The sequence below is a fragment of the Dama dama genome, chromosome 10, assembly GCF_033118175.1.
Source record: "Dama dama isolate Ldn47 chromosome 10, ASM3311817v1, whole genome shotgun sequence".
NCBI classification, from domain to species: Eukaryota; Metazoa; Chordata; class Mammalia; order Artiodactyla; family Cervidae; genus Dama; species Dama dama.
The window spans coordinates 23,185,763-23,207,341 of NC_083690.1; the positions used below are offsets into that span (position 1 = coordinate 23,185,763).

The window sequence follows — 21,579 nt, forward strand, 5'->3', positions numbered from 1 at the left end:
AATTTAAATGCTTGTTTAGCTTATATCCATTACTTCTGTGTTTAAGGTAGAGATTAGAGCAGAGGAGTGATACCAGGAGAGAAATTTTACTTTTAAATTTCTTAATCTAAGAATAAAAGTGATTAGTAATGTGTGCTTGGAAAATAGTAGTGTAACTGAACACATATAAACCTCTCAATTCATTGCCAAAGACTGGGTTCCTAACTGTGCTTTTGTTAATATTTAAAATCTTATACATAGGTATAAGGACAGCGCTCTTGGAATCAGATGAACATACATGTCCAACATGTCATCAGAATGACGTCTCTCCTGATGCTTTAATTGCCAATAAGTTCTTACGACAGGTAGCTATATTTATATCCCCTTTTATGAAAAATTTTTAAAAATCTTTTAATTTTTAACTATACTTGAGTAAATATTATATTTTTTCTGCATCTTTATGTTTGGTGTTTATAGGCTGTTAATAACTTCAAAAATGAAACTGGTTATACGAAAAGACTAAGAAAACAGTTACCCCCACCCCCTCCCCCAATACCACCTCCAAGACCACTCATTCAGCGGAACCTACAACCTCTGATGAGATCTCCAATATCAAGACAACAAGATCCTCTGATGATTCCAGTGACATCTTCATCAACTCACCCGGCTCCATCTATGTCTTCATTAACCTCTAATCAGTCTTCTTTGGCCCCTCCTGTCCCTGGAAATCCATCTTCTGCCTCAGCCCCCGTACCTGATATAACTGCAACAGTCTCCATATCAGTCCACTCAGAAAAATCAGATGGACCTTTTCGGTAAGTCTGTGTATCTCTCACTGTTAGGAAACAGCTGAGACCAGTGACATTTTTTTATTGTATGTTGCTTAAATTGTTGTTTTAGTGACCGGCAGTCTGTAGCATCCTGCTGTACTCAATGAGGTGGGTGACTTGTAAGAAATGACTTAGTCTTTTGGAATTCTCTGGCAGTCCAGTGATTAGGACTTGGCTCTTGCATTGCTGGAGCCGGGGTTCAATCCCTTTTGGGGATCTGAGATCCTGCAAGCCACACAGCATGGCCAAATGAAACGAAAAAAAAGAAATGACTTAGTCTTACTGGAGGAATAGACAAATGAAGGGAGATTCATTTGTAAATGATTAAATATCCCAAAGTCAAAAACTATACAGATTGCCAGCAGCCCCTCTTAAATGTTGAATAGTATCCCATAACAGCTTTTGCAGTTCACAGGAGGGAGAGTTCACTTATGGTCATAATGATGGTATTAAAAAACAGTAGATTTGAGTAGAACTAAGAACAGAGGAGAGGGGATGAAACACTGGTAGAAAGATCAGAAATAATTTTTTTGGAGCATAATTATATAGGAGAGTAGTAAAACCTCACTTAAATCCTACCGCTTCTGAAATGAAAGGGACCTATGACTATATAGTCCAGTGGCTGTATAAGTCCAAGTCTTAAAAAAATGAACCAGCTTTTAAAAACTAAGATGCCAGGGGCATGTTCTCAGAAGCAAAATTTTTAGGAGTAGGACCTTTACAAGTATACTTAAGAGATCCCTGCAAACTACTGTGTGTATAGGATGGATGAACAACAAGGTCCTACTGAATTCGGTATCACGTGACAAATCATAATGAAAAAGAATAAAATCCCACTGATCTAGTTCAACCTTTTATTTGATTAATAGTGGGAATGGTCTACTATTCATTGACTTGCCTTAGAGTACCTTTTTGATTTACTAGAGCTGGAAGTAGAATTCCAGAAAAAAATCCTTTTTTTCTCTTTTTGGTTTTGCAACTTTTTTTGTTTTTAAGCTTTAGTAGTCTTAAAACTGCACCAATTTCTATCGTTTCATAGACTGTACTTTTTAAGGAGATTTCCTTCATCATACATTTCACTTACATATGAAGAACTCTTCAAAAGTCCAGTTTGGCTCATTTTCCCCAGAAGTTTTCATCATCATTGATTTAACTCATCTTAATGCAAGTGTGATGGAGAACAGTGTTAGGAACAACAGGATATAATTTTTAATTTTTTTTCTTTTAATTTTATTAGTTATATGCAAAGGGAAACCTTATAATCTTATCATTACAGATAATGCATTCCTGAAGTAAGAATATTTGTGTACTGCAGACATTTTCTGCAGATCTATTATTTTTCAAACTCTGCAAGTGTTTGAGGTCTCAAATGTGACTCAGTCTTTGTAATAATGGAATTTTTCTTCAAAAATATGGAAAATGTTCTCATTGAAGTTTAAGGCATACAGCATGCTGATTTGACTTACATGTATTGTGAAATAATTACTGTAGTAGGATCAGTTATCTTCTCACCTAAATACAGTAAGAAGGGGAAAAAAAGAGTTCTCATCTCCTTGTGATGAGAACTGTTAGGATCTCATCTCTCTTAGTAGCTTTCCAGTGTACCATACAGCTGTGTCACCTACAGTCATCGTGTTGTACGTAAAATTACATCCTGAGTACTTATTTATCTCATATAACCGGAAGTTTGTACCTTTAATCTCCATTTCTAATGACCTTTTAATGTTGTAAACTATTTTATTTTCCAGGGATTCTGATAATAAAATACTGCCAGCTGCAGCACTTGCATCAGAACATTCAAAGGGAGCTTCTTCAATTGCAATTACTGCTCTTATGGAAGAGAAGGTAAGTTTCATTGGCTTTTAAATTTGGAGACCTTTTTATATTATTACAGTAGAGCTTTTTGTTTTGTTTTTTTAACTGTTTGTGTTTTTTCCTAAAGGGTTACCAGGTGCCTGTACTTGGAACCCCCTCTTTGCTCGGACAGTCATTATTGCATGGACAGTTGATCCCCACAACTGGTAAGTATAAAATCACTTTGGTTTGAACTTTTTCCCTTAAAAAATAATTCTAGCTTTATTTAACATGTAATTTTATATTTAGTTGTTGTTCTTATTTTTCTGTCCAAGGTCCAGTAAGAATAAATGCTGCTCGTCCAGGTGGTGGTCGACCAGGTTGGGAACAGTAAGTATATGTTTCACATAATCTTCAGATGATTGCTTTCAAACCAGAGGATAGAAATTACAGTCTACTGTTGCTGAGTGTCTTTTTTTTTTTTTTTTCTGAGTGTCTTTTATTATAAACTCTTTTATATGCCATAGTTTACATTTTTATGTAAAATGTAACAAACAAGACTGTGTGAAGAACTGTTTTCTAAAAGAATGTGTTTTCTAAAATAAATATAAACTCATATAAATTTAAAGCCTGTCAATCACAAAATTTCTCATTTTGAGTAGCTCAGTTAATTAAATTCTATTGCATATTAAAATCTATAAGGTTTGAGAGACATGCTTTGTGAACGGTTCCTGTAATAAGTCCTTCCTCCTCGCAGAAGAAAAAGCAAAAAATTCTATAGGGTATAATTTTTTATGGCATTAAAAATCAGATTTATTTATTGTTTTATATAATATTTCTGTTTATATAGGTCATAAATTTATATAAACTGGCTTATATTCTAAAACTTTGATCTTTTTGTTTGAAAGATAAACCAGACTCATTATAGAAAAAGTATGTTAAGAATATATCAGTAGAAAAGGCTTCCCTGCTGGCTCAGATGGTGAAGAATCTGCCTGCAGTGTGGGAGACCCAGGTTCAATCCCTGAATTGGGATGATAAGGGAATGGCTACCCACTCCAGTATTCTTGCCTGAAGAAATTACATAGAAGATCCTGGTGGGCTACAGTCCATGAAGTCACAGGGTCAGCCATGACTAAGTGACTAACACATACACATACGAATATATCAGTAGAAAGAATACGGGATTTGAAGACAGATCTGGGTTTGAATCCCAGCTCCTGCACTTCCTAGCTGTATGACAGTGGGTGTGTGATTATACCTCTCAGCCTCCATTGCGTCATCTGTAGAATTGGAAATGTGCTACTTACCTCACATGTCAGACACCTCCACGTAGTTCCCAGCAGATAAAAGGACTCTTTTCCTTTTCTGTAACAATTAAGTTCAAGGCTTCCCTGGTGGCTCATTGGTGAAGAACCCACCTGCCAACACAGGGTTTTGATGCCTGGTCCGGGGACATCCCACATGCCTAGGACCAGCCAAGCCCATACACCCCAGCTGTTGAGCCTGTGCTCTCTAGAGCCTAGGAACTGCAGCTGTGGAGCCCAGGGTCTGCAACTGCTGACGCGAGGGGGCCCTGGAGTCCATGCTGTGCAACAAGAGAAGCCAGTCCAGTGAGAAGCCTGCACACTGCAACAAGAGTAGCCCTGCTCACCACAGGTGGAGAAGAGCCTGGGTGGAAGCCAGCACAGCCGGGAAATAAATACATGAGTTTTTTTAAGTACATGGGATCTTTAAAAAAAAACACAGAAAGTTCACAGGGTAACTTACAGAATGCTAATTAAAATATACTACATGAAGTTTATATTGAGGCTTCATTGTTTATATTATGTTAATCAGAAAAAATATTCAAGTACATGTAATGCTTGCTCATATCTGTCTGTCTGGAACAAGCAAGAATCAGGGTCAGGGAGTAAGGAAAAGTCTTCAGAATAGTTAAAAAATAGGTATCTTAAAGTCTGTGCACAAAAAGATCATGTATTAATTTTACTCAAGCCTATTTTATCTTTCCACACAGTTCCAACAAACTTGGATACTTGGTTTCTCCACCACAGCAAATTAGAAGAGGAGAGAGGAGTTGCTACAGGTAGGCTTGCTAAAAACCTTGAATAACAGTAATCTGATGACAGACTGAAAAATATAACAAAACTTGAAGCGTAGCAGTGGCAAGGGGAATGAGTTCATTTGGTTTGCAGATACCTGACTTAAATCGAGTTGTGCTTGAGAGGCCTATGAAAGAATAGGTTACATTTAGTATTTTAACTGTTGGTTTTTTAAGGCTACATCTTTGCTACTCCTTCTTAAGGCTTACTTTCTCCTTGTCAGCACATAGCAGAACATTGGCTTATCTCTGTTGAGTGTAGAGGGAAGTCAGTAAAGCCTCTGCAGTGTGTAAGGTGTCATTAACTTAAAGTGAATGTTAACCAGTTCAACTCCTAAGTGTGAGGAATTGCACATTTTTCTCCCCTAGACTCAGTTGTCCCAGTCTTGTGCCATCTTTTCTTCCAAAAGAAGAGACAGGAGATAGTTAGGGACCCTTGCTCTGGAGATACACACGCAGTGTCAGTCTCAGAAGTAACCCGCATACATTTTACTCTCTGCTTCATTCTCAAGGTCATCTTCTAGTGCACCAGAGAGAATTGCTAAGCTTATGAAAGATAACTGCTGTTTTGTTGCTAAATCACGTATTTAATAGGATGTTTACTAAATCAGACTCTCTGAAAAGAGGCTTAAAATCTAAACCCCTACTGCTGCTGTTGTATACCCGTTACCTGTAGTTTAACGATTCTTTTAAAAAGCTTAACAGAAATAAGCCCACTTTTTTTTTTAAGCCACTATTTCTTTGATGAGGCAGAATTTGACTTTTTTTAGCTGTCAAAAAAAAACAGATTTTCAGTTACTGATTACAAATGTTAAACTAATATTTGTTCTAGTTTGAAGGGTCTTTACATATTTACTCAAAAAGATTATAGGAAGTGGTTTTTCTTCATTTAAACTTGATCTTGGAAGGCATTTTGGGGAGAACCAGATCACAGAGACTTTACCCTATCAGCTCCTTTTAATGATGGATTAGGAAGTAACGAGATGGTTGTGAAGTGATAATTGGAACTTCACAAGAGAACTTTTAAATATAGTGTCTCCATATAAAGAAGGCCTTGTAAACTTACATCCTCTTAGTCCCTAACTGGCCTGAAAAGTTGTTTTTAACATATGAATGATGTTACCTTTACATACAATTTATATCAGTATCCTGATGCTTATTTAAATAGTTTTGGGGTAGAAAAGAGAAGCTTACTTGTCTCAGGTGCTTTAATATCTTGGAATTATTTTTCCAGAAGTATAAACCGCGGACGACATCACAGCGAAAGATCACAGAGAACTCAAGGCCCGTCACTACCGGCAACCCCAGTTTTTGTGCCTGTCCCACCCCCTCCCCTGTATCCTCCTCCTCCCCACACACTTCCTCTCGCTCCAGGTGTTCCTCCTCCACAGTTCTCTCCTCAGTTTCCTCCTGGCCAGCCGCCACCTGCTGGGTATAGTGTTCCCCCTCCAGGATTTCCTCCAGCTCCAGCCAATTTATCAGCACCTTGGGTGTCATCTGGAGTACAGACTGCTCATTCTAATACCATCCCAACAACACAAGCACCACCTTTGTCCAGGGAAGAATTCTATAGAGAGCAACGACGACTAAAAGAAGAGTAAGTGTTCTAACTTGAAATTACTCTACACTTTCATTTTCTGATGTAACATTAAACAGGTATCTTTGGAAGCATTTTCCAGTGTTTCCAGTTAGTGTAAGAAAAATCACCTAAAAATTAAACCAAGTCATACAAGCAACTTCCTCAGGGATTCCTAGTTATTTATAGTTTTAAAATGGAAAACTAATGGCAATTTCATTCATTTCATTCATAATCTAATTACATTTGTCTTGTTAGTTTTCTTAAATGGTTTTTGTTAACTTTCACTCTTTAACTTTATTTTACTAGGGAAAAGAAAAAGTCCAAGCTAGATGAGTTTACAAATGATTTTGCTAAGGAATTGATGGAATACAAAAAGATTCAAAAGGAGCGTAGGCGCTCATTTTCCAGGTTAGTGTTTTGCAAGCCTTCACAACAGAATTGCAAATGGGACTTTGAATATCCAGGGATTAGCTATGGATATAAATAACATCACAGTTATGGAATTTTTCTGATTCGGTCTAGGTTTATAGAAATGGAAATGTAGCTTATTTCCCAGTATCTGTTTATTGAAATAGTATCTCACTGTAAATTCTATTGTGTAGAACTAGCAGTTATGGGGATTAAATTACCCTTGTCCCTTGAAGTTATAGTATGAAAAAATTGGGAAATGTTTATAGAAGGAAAGAAATAGGGGAGTAGCCAAAGAATACATTTCTGAGGACCCTCTTACTTAAGGCTACAGCTTTCTGCTGGAACATTAACCTGTGTAATTATGAAATAACACTATACTACAAATTGCTTTATTGATAGAAAAACTGAATTATAAAAATTCCCTAGAAGCCTGTTTAGAAGACTTCTTTTTTAAGCTTATGCTCGAAATATGGTTCCTTTTAAAGCTAGACTGTTGGCCAATAAAGGACAAAAAGAAAAAAATCACTGCTACTTAAAATAATCAGATAGGAAGTAAAATTTAAATTTAATTGGCGTTTTCTTTAGTGTTGATTAGCTCATACAATTCACGGTACATTAATGCACTTCACTCTAATTATTAAGACTTCACTTTTGTTTTGCAACAAGTGATTGCTCTGATCTTTGTGTACTTTATTCCATTCCAATAGAGGTCACTGTGCCTCTTTAATCATCTAAGATGAAACTTGATATAAAGAAATATGGAACCATGAGGAGAACATATTTGAATGCAAGCATCTGTATTTTATTTAGCATATATTTCTCAACTATCAATTATTGTTTTGTTTTTTGTTTTTGTTTTAGGTCCAAGTCTCCCTATAGTGGTTCATCCTATTCAAGAAGTTCGTATACTTATTCTAAATCAAGATCTGGTTCAACGAGGTCACGTTCTTATTCTCGATCATTTAGCCGCTCACATTCTCGTTCTTATTCACGATCGCCTCCATACCCCAGAAGAGGCAGAGGAAAGAGTCGAAATTACCGTTCACGGTCTAGATCACACGGGTATCATCGATCTAGGTCAAGGTCACCTCCATATAGACGGTATCATTCACGATCAAGATCTCCTCAAGCATTTAGGGGACAGTCTCCTAATAAACGTAATGTACCTCAAGGAGAAACAGAGCGTGAATATTTTAACAGGTTCAGAGAAGTCCCACCACCTTACGACGTGAAAGCTTACTACGGGAGGAGTGTGGACTTCAGAGACCCGTTTGAGAAAGAGCGTTATCGGGAGTGGGAGAGAAAGTACCGAGAGTGGTACGAGAAATACTACAAAGGCTATGCTACTGGAGCACAGCCTAGACCATCAGCAAATAGAGAGAACTTTTCTCCAGAGAGGTTTTTACCGCTTAACCTTAGGAATTCTCCCTTCACAAGAGGCCGCAGAGAGGATTACTCTGGTGGACAGAGTCATAGAAGTCGAAATGTAGGTGGCAACTATCCAGAAAAGCTTTCATCAAGAGACAGTCACAATCAGAAGGATAATGCAAAGTCAAAAGACAAGGAAGGTGAAAATGCTCCAGGAGATGGTAAAGGAAATAAACATAAGAAACATAGAAAAAGAAGAAAGGGGGAAGAAAGCGAAGGCTTTCTAAACCCAGAGTTACTAGACACTTCTAGGAAATCAAGAGAGCCTACAAGTGGTGAAGAAAATAAAACAGACTCATTGTTTGTTCTCCCAAGTAGAGATGATGCTACACCTGTTAGAGATGAACCAATGGATGCTGAATCTATTACTTTTAAATCAGTGTCTGAAAAAGACAAGAGAGAAAAGGATAAACCTAAAGCAAAAGGTGACAAGACCAAACGGAAAAATGATGGATCTACTGTATCCAAAAAAGAAACTGTTGTAAAACCTGCTAAAGGACCCCAAGAAAAACTAGATGGAGAGCGTGAAAAATCTCCTCGATCTGAGCCTCCACTTAAAAAAGCCAAAGAGGAGACCCCGAAGACTGACAATGTGAAATCATCATCTTCCTCTCAAAAAGATGAAAAGACGGTTGGTACCCCCAGAAAAGCTCACTCAAAGTCAGTAAAGGAACACCAGGAGACAAAACCAGTCAAAGAAGAAAAAGTGAAGAAGGACTACTCCAAAGACATCAAGTCAGAGAAGATAACTAGTAAGGAAGAAAAGACCAGGAAGCCTAATGAGAAAAGTAAGCCACTTGATAGCAAAGGAGAAAAAAGGAAGAGAAAAACTGAAGAAAAAAGTGTAGATAAAGATTTTGAGTCATCTTCAATGAAAGTCTCTAAATTAGAAGTGACTGAAATAGTGAAACCATCACCCAAGCGCAAAATGGAGCTTGATATTGAAAAGATGGATAGGACACCTGAAAAAGACAAAACTTCATCATCAGCTGCTCCAGCCAAAAAAATCAAGCTTAACAGAGAAACTGGTAAAAAAATTGGAAGTACAGAAAATGTATCTAACACAAAAGAACCCTCTGAAAAATTGGAATCAACATCCAGCAAAGTGAAACAAGAAAAAATCAAAGGAAAGGTCAGGCGAAAAGTGACTGGAACTGAAGGATCCAGCTCAACACTTGTGGATTATACCAGGTATCTGATAATTGGGGAGTGGGGGTGGTGGGGGTTGCATTGTGGATTATACCAGGTATCTGATAATGGCGGGAGTGAGAAAAGGGAGAATATGTTCCTTAAGAATGTATTGATGTTGGGGGTTAGCTGGTTATTCTTGTCTTTGAAGATAACAATTGTTAAAAGGTAACAGATGTTAAGTAGATTTTGGCAGTGAGCCACACTTATTTTTATGTAATCATACACACGTATCTTAGAGCAGAGTAAGTGGGCTTTTGAAACTTGAAAGGGCATTTATCATATTTAAGTTAAGTCTTTTTATACTAATCAGTGTTTAACAGTTATGAGTTCTTCATTGAATAAAAAATATTTTATTTCTTTTTAGTACCAGTTCAACTGGAGGCAGTCCTGTGCGGAAATCTGAAGAAAAAACAGATACAAAGCGAACTGTCATTAAAACAATGGAAGAATATAATAATGATAACACAGCTCCTGCTGAAGATGTTATTATTATGATCCAGGTTCCCCAATCCAAATGGGATAAAGATGACTTTGAATCTGAAGAAGAAGATGTTAAATCCACCTCACAACCTGTATCGAGTGTGGGAAAACCTGCCAGTGTTATAAAAAATGTTAGCACTAAACCACCAAATGCAGTCAAGTATGCTGAAAAAGAAAGTGAGTCATCAGAGAAAATTCAGAAACTCACCAAGGAGGTGAGCCATGAAATTGCACAGCATGAGGTCAGAAGTTCAAAAAACTCTGCATCTAGTGAAAAAGGGAAAACCAAAGATCGAGAGCACTCAGTATTGGAAAAGGAAAACCCAGAAAAGAGGAAGAACAACAGCACTCAGCCAGAGAAAGATGGTAACCTGGACCGTCTGAATGAGCAAGGAAATTTTAAAAGTCTGTCTCAGTCTTCCAAAGAGACTAGAACTTCTGGAAAAGAAGATAAGCATGATTCCATTCGAGGTTCCTCAAATAAAGACTTCACTCCCAACAGAGACAAAAAAACAGATTATGACAACAGAGAGTATTCAAGTTCCAAACGTAGAGATGAAAGGAATGAATTAACAAGAAGAAAAGACTCTCCTTCTCGGAGTAAAGACTCTGCATCTGGACAAAAAGCTAAGCCAAGGGAGGAGAGAGATTTGCCTAAAAAAGGAACAGGAGAGTCCAAAAAAAGTAATTCCAGTCCCACAAGAGACAAAAAACCTCATGACCATAAAGCCACTTATGATACTAAACGCTTAAGTGAAGAGACAAAATCTGTAGATAAAAATCCTTGTAAAGATCGTGAGAAACATATGTTAGAGGCAAAGAACAATAAAGAGTCAAGTGGCAATAAATCACTTTATATACTTAACCCACCTGACCCACAGATTGAGAAAGAGCAAGTTACTGGGCAAATTGATAAGAACACCATCAAACCTAAGCCCCAGTTAAGTCACTCCTCTCGACTGTCCTCTGACTTAACTAGAGAAACTGATGAAGCTGCTTTTGAACCAGACTATAATGAAAGTGACAGTGAAAGCAATGTGTCTATAAAAGAGGAAGAAACTGCAGGAAAGGTTTCTAAGGAACTGAAAGATAAAGTAGTAGAGAAAGCAAAGGAGAGCCTGGACACGGCAGCAGTCAGCCAGGCAGGCGTCCCCAGGAGCCAGAGTCAGAGCAGCCCGAGTGTCAGTCCGAGCAGAAGTCACAGCCCTTCTGGAAGCCAGACCCGGAGCCACAGCAGCAGTGCCAGCTCTGCAGAAAGTCAGGACAGCAAGAAGAAGAAGAAAAAGAAGGAAAAGAAAAAGCACAAGAAACATAAAAAACATAAGAAGCATAAGAAGCATGCAGGCGCTGAAGCAGAATTGGAAAAAAGCCAAAAACACAAACATAAGAAAAAGAAGTCAAAGAAGAGCAAAGATAAAGAAAAGGAGAAGGAGAAGGATGACCAAAAAGTGAAATCTGTCACTGTGTAGAAGGGCAGATTTTAAAAAATTGACTTAATTCCTAAGTCATCTGTATTAAATTTTGTTATAATGTAAAGAGATTCAAGCCTTGTAAATAATGATACGGAAGACCCTGTGCTGCACTTAAAATATTGCTGCTTGATTATTTGATTTTTACATCAGAGCTTTATAACACGAACTTTTGTACAGAATTGTGAGTTGTGACCATGTAACATGAGAGGTTTTGCTAGGGCCTATTATTTTTAACCACCATTAATTAGTTGGGGTGGAGTTTACTGTACTGTGAAATTTTCACATTTGAATTTTTTTAATTGCCTGGCAAAAGCTGATATCAGTTCTAAAATATCAGCAGAATGATTTGCTGAATTCATTACAACCCTGTTATGTCACTTTTTGATTACAATAAAAGTTTTCAGTAAACTTTTCAAATGTTGACTGTTTGCCTTATTTGAAGGAAAGTGTGTCATGACCTTTCACTTCCCCCTTCCATTTCCCTATTAAAAGTATCGTTTGAGTCTTTAGTATAAACTGAACTGTATGTGTAAATTCTGAAGTAAACATGGAAAATGTACTTCATTTGTGGGCTGATAATAGGTGGCCAGAAATAAGGAATCGTGGTTAATTTGACTTCGGGTTGAATAAATCTAGAAGGGTCGTAAATAAAGTTCTAAATCACACTTACCATACGTGGCCTACCCAGTCTGTGTCCAGCAGCAAGCAGTAATAGGTCCAGAAGCACTAGGTAGAGACTACAGTGGATTTCCTTAATGGCTCTGGTTCAGGAAGCTTATTGTAGTCAATAAAAAGCTATTGAAAGGATGTTGGGAGCTGGCGTAAGAATGGTACTTTAGAAACAGCTGTGTAAATAGAGATTAAGAAGACAGTGGCTAAAAGGAGGGAAAGAGACTAGTTCTAGTATGAGGTAAAGATCCTGAAATGCTTTGGTCCAGGGCACCGGCCTGGTGGTGAGAGAAGAACGGGGTTACATTAGCAGCAACTCGGTTCACTTCCTTGATATTATTTCCCAAGTGTACCGCGTTTACAGTCCTGTATGCCGTTGTTGGTACTGGAGCAATGTTGTTTTAGGTGGTACACAGACATACATGAGAATGTTTTCTAATGCAGCATTTAATATGTAAGGGAAAACAGTAAATGATTTAAAGAATGTAAAGGTAATAAAAATGCTATTCACATCAGGAAAGCCATTCAGGACTGAGTTAAGTTTGGGAAATGTTGCCTTTAAATGAAACCAACTTGACTTTAAAGAGCTCTTCTTTTGCTGATTCTTAAGTCTTTTTAAAAAATTTCCAGACATCTCCATCACGGGGGAGTTCTACCCACTGCTAGCCTCACCCCTTTCCAATCTCACAATACGTTCCACTTGTGCTTTCAGATACTCCAGCAAGACCACACTCAATTCTTAATAATCTCGGCCCCACATCTAGGCTATATCTCCCACATTCACTGAGGATTTTGGCATCTAGAACTCACTTTTATCATACGTTCTATCATGTGAGGTTCGTTTCACTACCTGGTGCATTGTTAAGAATTCACTTTGAGCTCAACTGGCCTTCACTTTAGTTGCAGTCCACTCCTATGACAATTTACTTGAGTTAATCACCACCTGTCACCATTGCCATCTTAAAATTTCAGCTCGAGTGTGTCATCTGCAACCTACTTTTTCAGCTCCTTTCCCTATTGGCCTTATTTAGACCTGAGGTTTCAACTCATCCCTTAGTCACTCTTACTGTCTTTCCTTCTATAGCTGCCTGTATCGCATCATTTCAGCCACATGCTAACACTCCCAAAACCTGCTCACCCTTACCCATCTTGCTTATCTAAACGGCTCAGTCTCCAAAACTAGATACAGGTGCTGATAACTGCTGCTTAACAATTAAAAGGCTTGAGAGAAAATTGAAATAGCTGCCAGGCACTGTGCTAGGTGCAGTCCTTACTTGACCCTTGAGAATTCTAATGGCTCATGTTTAGTGCTTCTTTGAGCAGGAAACTCCAGTGCCTGTGAGGTTCAGCCCAACCTGGAATACTTAGCTAGTGCCTAACTAGTCCACCTAAATAACCCCTGCCATTTGGAGCTGGACATGTGAAATCCACCTATCTTTGCTGGTTTCCAAAAAGGTCATGTTCTATCTACTCAACTGACTGCTCTGGCTGGAATTTCCTTCCTCCTCTACCTATCTCACAAGTTACTACCCATTGTTTGAGTTAGCTTGGTTGTTTTGAGTTCTCAGGGTTGCCTGTCTACTTCAAAATAACACCCTCAGGACACAATTGCATCACTGAATATGCTATAGTATTAATAACTCCAAAGTGCTTACTATGAACTGTCTGGTCTCCACTGTGTCATGGAAGCCAGCAACATGTCAGCTTTTTTAAAGACAGGAATATAACTTTTGAGCTCCTATAGATCTGGGAGACAGTGTCCTTCCAATGTGCTTCCAAGTGTCCTTCCAAAACCTTATAATTAAGGGTCGAAAAATAACTCCTTTGCTAGTCTCAGCATGCCAAATGAAGAAAGCTAATCCCCTCAAAGATGTTTAAGGCAGGGATTCAGAGAAGGTAGGCAACTGGTTTTAATGGTTTATTCTGATTTGTGCTAGTGTCCCCACCTATGTCTTGTCCACTTTTTCCTGTCTTTAATTCTTTCAGTGAGCTCTGTTCTTATTGTACAAAACTATACAGAATAGAACCTCTGATTTGGAACTTTCATCAAAGTCCTTTTACACCACTGCCATTAATCCAGCTTCAGTGGGTTTCTTAGCAACAATGAAAACCTCACTAGCACACATACAGTGTACTCTGCTTTGTCTTTTTATATACCATGTGCTTGAGTCGCTCAGTCATGTCCGGCTCTGCGACCCCATGGACTGTAACCCACCATGCTCCTCTGTCCTTGGGATTTTACAGACAAGAATACTGGAGTGGGTTGCCATTTCCTCCTCCAGGGCATCTTCCTGACCCAGGATTCAAACCTGCATCTCCTGTGTCTCCTGCATTGCAGGTGGATTGTTCACCTGCTGAATCATCGAGGAATCACATCCTTTTGACTAGCATTTTTCATTTTTAAGAAGTGAGAATGATTTTGAAATAAGAGAACTGAATAAACCATATAAATCCTTGATACAGGATAATGTGGAGCTGCTATAAGTGAGTAACAGGCATACAACGTGAAAGACATGGGGTTAACAGGAACATTCAGAGATTTCATGTGTGGACTTCCCTGGTCCAGTGGTTAAGAATCCACCTGTCAGTGCAGGGAACCTGCGTTGGATCCCTGGTCAAGGAAGATCTCACATGCTTTGGAACAGTTAAGCCCTCTTGCCACACCCATTGAGCCCACATGCTGCAACTACTGAAATCCATGCTCCACAGCAAGAGAATTCCACAATGAGAAGCACAAGCCCGGCAATGAAGAGTAGCCCCTGCTTGCCACATGCAGCAACAAAGGCCAAGTGCAACCAAAAATAATGATCTCATGTGAATTTTTTCAGTAACTTCAAGTATAAAGTTTACCAAGACTTTCTTTGAGATTATTAATGTCATGTTAAAAGGATTTAAAAATAGTTATAATTTCATTATGCACTTGGGTGAACAGTGATTTTTTTTTTAAACCAACACCAACATGAATCTTTCCCACTCTGCAATGTGGCTATTTAGTAATTTGCTAGGAAGTTGGCTTGGCCAGTATAAATCTTTCTCAATTTAGTTTTCATTTTTAAAGTATTTAGTGGTACAGCAGCCAAAATGGCTATCATCAAAAAATGCACAATAAATGCTAGAGAGGGTATGGAGAGAAGGGAACCCTCCTACACTGTTGATGGTAATGTAAATTGGTACAGCCACTATGGAGAACAGTATGGAGGTTCCTTAAAAAACTAAAAATAGAGCTGCCATATGACCTTGGCAATCCTGTGCGTATATCTGGAGAAAAACACCTGAAAGGACTCATGCACCCCCAATGTGCATTGCAGCACTGTTTACAATAGCCAGAACATGGACGCAACCTAAATGCCCATCCATAGAGGAGTGGATAAAGGAGATGTGGTACACAATGGGATATTACTCAGCCATTAAAAAGAATGAAATAATGCCATCTGCAGCAACATGGATGGACCTAAAGAATATCATAGTGAAGTAAGTCAGACAGAGAAAGAGAGATGTAGTATGACATCCCTTATATGTGGAATCTTAAATGATACAGATGAACGTGACAGAAACAGACTCACAGACTTAGAGAATGAACTTATGGTTGCCTTGGGGTGGGGGGAGGGGAGGGATGTGGGGAATGGATAGTTAGGGAGTTTGGGATGGACATGTACACACTGCTATATTTAAAATGGATAGTCAACAAGGACCTACTTACAGCACATGGAACTCTGCTCAGTATTACGTGGCAGCCTGGATGGGAGGGGAGTTTGGGGGAGAAGGGATACTTGTATATGTATGGATGAGTCCCTTGGCTATTCACTTGAAACTAGCACAACATTGTTTGTTAATTGGCTATACCCCAAGACAAAATAAAAAGTCTAAAAAACAATTGAGTTGCAAGCTAAGAGAAAAAGACTTTTAGTGGTAAAAGATACTGATACAAGGGCTTTCCTGTTGGTCCAGTGATTAGCAATCTGCCCGCCAATGTGAGGACACAGGTTTGATCACTGGTCTAGGGAGGTTCCACATACAGAGCAGCTAAGCCTCTGAGCCACAACTACTGAACCCACACTCTAGAGCCCAGAAGCTGCAGCTAATGAAGCCCAAGCACCCTAGAGTCAGTCCTCTGCAGTAAAAGAAGTAACCTCAGTGAGAAGCCCTCGTATTGCAACTAGAGAGTAGCCCCCACTCACCACAACTGGAGAAAGCCCACATGAAGCAACGAAGACCCAGCACAGTCAAAATAAAAACAAATTTTAAGATATGGAAACAGCATCAGACTTTGTTTTGGGGAGCTCCAAAATCACCACAGTTGGTGATTGCAGTCATGAAATTAAAAGACGCTTACTCCTTGGAAGGAAAGTTATGACCAACCTAGATAGCATATTGAAAAGCAGAGACATTACTTTGCCAACAAAGGTCTGTCTGGCCAAGGCTATGGTTTTTCCAGTGGTCATGTATGGATGTGAGAGTTGGACTGTGAAGAAAGCTGAGTGCTGAAGAATTGATGCTTTTGAAGTGTGGTGTTGGAGAAGACTCTTGAGAGTCCCTTGGACTGCAAGGAGATCCAACCAGTCCATCCTAAAGGAGATCAGTCCTGGGTGTTCATTGGGAGGACTGATGCTGAAGCTGAAACTGTAATACTTTGGCCACCTCATGCAGAGTTGACTCATTGGAAAAGACCCCGATGCTGGGAGAGACTGGGGGCAGGAGGAGAAGGGGATGACAAAGGATGAGATGGTTGGATGGCATCACCGACTCGATGGACATAAGTTTGAGTAAACTCCAGGATTTGGTGATGGACAGGGAGGCCTGGCGTGCTGTGATTCATGGGGTCGCAGAGTCGGACACGACTGAGCGACTGAACTGAACTGAATACAAGAGTGGACATACATTTAAGATTTAAAATATTCTTTTGTAGAGACTGACACCTTAAAATTTTGATAATTGCTTATAAATATGTTTTTACCTAGGCTTAATGATATATGATTAAAGCTGGTAGACTGATTCTTTTTCATCTCCTAAAAATCAACACATTTAATGAAAAATGAATATAGGGCAAACTATATCAGTGTTAGGAATCAGGTAAAATATAAGAGGGGCAGACATAGTCAGAAATGTGTAATTTCTACCACAATACCACATTTTTAAAATTTAGTTTTTTTCTGTTTTTGTTTTTGAGTGAGCGTGTGTGTGTGTGAGTGTGTGTGTGAGTTGTGTGAGTGTGTGAGTGTGTGTGTGTGAGTATGAGAGAATGTGTGTGTGAGTGTGTGTGTGTGAGTGTGTGTGTGTGTGTGTGAGTGTGTGGTTTCAGTTTCGTTTGTTTTGTCACTCAGCGGTGGGTGGCCATACTGGTGATTATTACTGTTGGAAACATACTAAGAATAAAAACAAAATAGCGGTTCATCAATTAGTAGCAATTTTTCTGTTAAGAAAAGGTTGAAACTGACAGTTAACTCCTGAAATTTTGAGTCCCTTGAATAGAATTGTTATTTAGGAGGGATTTCAACTTGACTTCATCAAGTTGATTTGCATTTGAAAATAATCCAATCCGAGAATCCAAGGAATCTTGACTTTACTCAGAATTTCAAGTCAGAATCTCAGGCTAAAGAACAGCCTTCCAGTCATGCAATCAATTGTTACCTCTTGTAATTACTCTTGGAAATATTATTTTTCTACATTTAGTGTGTCTTTATTTCTTAGTTTAATAGTTTAATAATATATTCTTAAATATTAATTATCTTAAATATTAATTAGCATGGGAAAAGAAATTTAATAAATATCAATTTACAAAGTCACATTGAGATAATTTAAAATGTTTCTTATATCAAAAGAACTCATTAGCACAATTCATTAATATTTTATATATAACTGACATAACTTTGTATTAGTTTAAGTTTTATAATCTGTTGATTTGATAGACTTATATATTGCAATATGATTGCCAACAGTGTGTTAGCTAACATCCCTATCATGTCACATGGTTATCATTTTTTTTTTTGTGGTGAGAACAAAGGATATAGTCTGTTAGCAACTTTGAAGCTTATAATAAATATTGTTGGCTATAAAAAAAAAGAATAAGAAATGCCTGTGATTCTCTTTCTTGAGAAAGCAGATGGCCTTTTGGGAAATACAAATAGATCATCACCAAGTTGGAGGCGGGGCTTCCCAGGTGGCCTATTGGTAAAGAATCCGCCTGCTGTGCAGGAGGCCCAAGAGATGCAGGTTCGATCCCTGGGTCAGGAAAATGCCCTGGAATAGAAAATGGCAACCCCCTCCAGTATTCTTGCCTGGAAAATCCATGGAGAGAGGCACTTGGGGGACTACAGTCCATGGGGTTGCAGAGAGTTGGTCACAACTGAGCGACTGACCGAAGTTGTAGAGACGGGTGAGGCTGCAGAACACATGAGGAATATCCCCTTTGAGTTCACTTTTGAAATGGAAGTTGCATTTCAGGTTTCCTTAGCTTCAATCTGAGCAGTGTTGATTCATAAAGGTGAAGATTCTATCCAAAAATAAATTGCCATACCTGGTCTCATTGCCAGGAAGCAGGTGAGGGCACGCAGGTCTCATTTGCCTGGTTATTACAGAGAAGGGGAAAAAACACCTAAACATACATAATTTTCAAGTTATTATGGTATTGGTACTAGCAAGGGCAGACAATTAAGTGGAATTGAATACCATTCCAGAAATTGATCCAAATATAAAAGTAGTAACAGTTTCAGCATAAATAGATGTGAAAAGGATAGATTTTTCAGTAAATACTTTGAGAGAACTGGACAGCCATTTAAAGTAGATTTTTTTCACATCTTAAAATTCTAGGTAGGTTAAATTTTTATCCAAAATTTTATTTTATTGTATAACCCAAGTGTTGATCAATTTTACTCCAGCCTTCTAGAATCACCTTTTCTTTAATAGTTTGGTCTTTATTTTCCAAATCAGCCAGTCTATTGGAAACCCAGGTTTTTCTTCAGTATTTCTGATGGTAGTTGCGAGATCTGGTTTACCTTGGTTTCCCCTTTTTTGAATTCCTGATGTCTATTCCTTGTGCTGATTTTTCTCTTCTAATCTCACTAGAATCTCAGTCTTCATAAATTTTCTGACATTTCTCCCAGAGCAAATCACATCCTCATTTTCCTATATATAGCAGCATCCTTTTCTGTCCTATACCATAGGTTTTTCATCTTTTAAACTGAAATCAGTCATTAAGGTATATTTCTGAACCAAGAAACAATTCCCCTGTGATGAATTATACCATTAGAGGGCAGAAGACGCTGCAGTTAGTTCTTTAAAAATAGCAACTCTTTTTTTTCCCCCCCCTCTACAACTTTTTATTTTCTTTCCTGCAGTCTTGGTTGCTTCATGCGGTATTCTTTAGTTGCAGCATGTGTGATCTAGTCCCTTGATCAGGGATTGAACCCAGGCCCCCTGCATTGGGAACATGAAGTCTTAGCCACTGGGCCACCAGGGAAATCCCCTCTACAGCTTTTAAAAATTACAAACTCAACTATTACTCAGTATACAAATGGCCAGTTACCATTTGAAAAAGATATCCCCAGTAATAAGAATGCCAATAAAATAGAGTTCTGTTGCCCTCTGTTGTTTAGAATTATCCACAAGTCCAAAGTGTACCTGATTCTCCATCCCCCCTTCTCTGATGGTTAGTGTTTTTTTATGAAGTTCACCCAGATCATCATATGCATTCTCAATTTGCAACTTTTAAATTTTGTTTTTTAACAAAGTTGTACATAGTTTTAAAAGTCACAAATTTCTTCAAGACATTTCAGTCTCTTGCCCTAAGCTGATACACCCCAATCCCAGGTCTCCAGAGGCAATTTCAACTCTGCTAATTGTTTCTTTAATAAACAAAAGCAGGGACTTCTTCAGCGATCCAGTGGTTAAGACTCCGCTTTCCAGCACAAGGGACATGAATTCAATTCCTGGTTGGGGAATTGAGACCCTACATGCTGAGTGTTGTGGCCAAAAACAAATATATAAACAAACAACAGCAACAAAAAAAAAAACTACCCCAAAGCAAAACTCAAAAATCTAAAAAAATGAAACCCCAAACCTTTTTGTAATAAAAATAGAGCATGCTCCTGTTATTTCCTCATCTTCCAGTTTCAAGTATGAACAATTACTTCAGTTCTTCCTTTCCTCCACCTGCCCCCACCCCACCACACAGACATCCTCTCCCATCCTCCAAATAAAAGTTTTATTATTTAGGCTAAAACAAATTGTGTGTACATTATGATATATTATTCAGAATCAAGTCATCTGGTATATAAGGATTTCTTTCTTGTAAAATCTTCTTTTTCCTGGAATTACTAACTGGTTCATTTTAAAAAAGTGTTTAGGACTTCCCTGGTGGTCCAGTGGTTAAAAATCCACCAGTCAATGCAGGTTCGATCCCTGGTCAAGGAGGATCCCACATGCCACAGAGCAACTAAGCCCGAGAGCCACAACTACTAAGCCCACGTACTGCAACTACTGAAGCCTACCTACCATAAAGCGCATGCTCTGAAACAAGAGAAGCCAGCGCAACAAAAATCCCAAGCACTACAATGAAGAAAGTAGCCTCTGCTTGTTGCAACTAGAGAGAGCCCTCGCACAGCAATGAAAACCCAGCACAGACAAAAATAAATTTTTTAAATTAATTTAAAAGTGTTCTGTTTCCTGTAGATTACTAGAAGCGTAAACAACCTCTTGGAATATTCAAATAGATATTCTTCCTTCAGTTTTATCTTTTTGTGTGTGATAATTCTCCTAGAACCTTCTTTGCATTTATTCTTTTTAGCCTGTCGCACAGCTATGACCCCAGGAGCTCATTTTATTATCCTGGAAATTTTCCTCACCTTCTCACCTGCACTGGATCTTTGTGTTTTCCATCCTGGATCTCTCTTTTTAGGTTTGTTTCCTCATTTTGGGGTAGAAGCACATGCTCTAGTAAATTCCTGAGAAAGGATGCACAAGAGGTAACATTTTTGAGGCCCTGTAATATTAAAAGTGTTCTTACTTCACACTTACCCTTGATTTATGGCTTGACAAGGAATAGAATTCTAGGTTGGAAGTTGTTTTCACTTGTACTTGGAGGCCTTTCTCATGATGCAGCTTGGCATTGCTGATAAGGAGTTCAAATCCATTCTGATTTCTAATCCATTTATATATGATTTTTTTTTCCTCTCCCAGGAAACTTTTGGGAACTTTTACATCCTGGGTGCATTAAAAAGCCCAGGAATGTACACTGATGCGAGTCTTAAAATTTATTTCACTGAGTGCTCTGTGAGTCCTTTCAATCTGGAAGCTCCTGTCTTTCAGTTCTAGAAAACATTATTTTATTACTTGTGGAACAATATCCTCCCATTTCATTTTTCTCCTTGGACTTATTATATTTAGATGTTAAGATTTCCTGGGGTGATTGTCTAATTTTCTTACCACTTTCATCCTATTTTCTTTCTTTCTTTTTTTCATTTATTTTTATTAGTTGGAGGCTAATTACTTTACAATTTTGTAGTGGTTTTTGTCATACATTGACATGAATCAGCCATGGATTTACATGTATTCCCCATCCCAATCCCCCATCTATGTTTTTTGCAGTGAAGACTTCAACATTTCCCAGCTTTTATTTTTGCTAGTATATTTATAATTTCTCATAATTCT

At 38.3% G+C, this 21,579-nt stretch overlaps 1 protein-coding gene across 2 annotated transcripts in view; it reads left to right on the forward strand.

Moving 5' to 3' along the window:
- The window catches only part of RBBP6 (RB binding protein 6, ubiquitin ligase), a 31,783-nt gene extending 20,101 nt beyond the window's left edge, over window positions 1–11,682 (forward strand). The window contains exons 9-18 of one of the 2 annotated variants that reach the window (XM_061153031.1): window positions 241–344; window positions 457–794; window positions 2,558–2,654; window positions 2,752–2,830; window positions 2,939–2,993; window positions 4,621–4,689; window positions 5,939–6,301; window positions 6,590–6,691; window positions 7,556–9,313; window positions 9,678–11,682. In XM_061153031.1, the coding sequence (XP_061009014.1) occupies window positions 241–344; window positions 457–794; window positions 2,558–2,654; window positions 2,752–2,830; window positions 2,939–2,993; window positions 4,621–4,689; window positions 5,939–6,301; window positions 6,590–6,691; window positions 7,556–9,313; window positions 9,678–11,262 (4,550 nt within the window). In that variant the 3' untranslated portion in view covers window positions 11,263–11,682. The remainder of the gene's footprint in view (window positions 1–240; window positions 345–456; window positions 795–2,557; window positions 2,655–2,751; window positions 2,831–2,938; window positions 2,994–4,620; window positions 4,690–5,938; window positions 6,302–6,589; window positions 6,692–7,555; window positions 9,314–9,677) is intronic. The other variant, XM_061153032.1, reaches the window with a different exon arrangement.
- The last annotated feature ends 9,897 nt before the right edge of the window (window positions 11,683–21,579 follow it).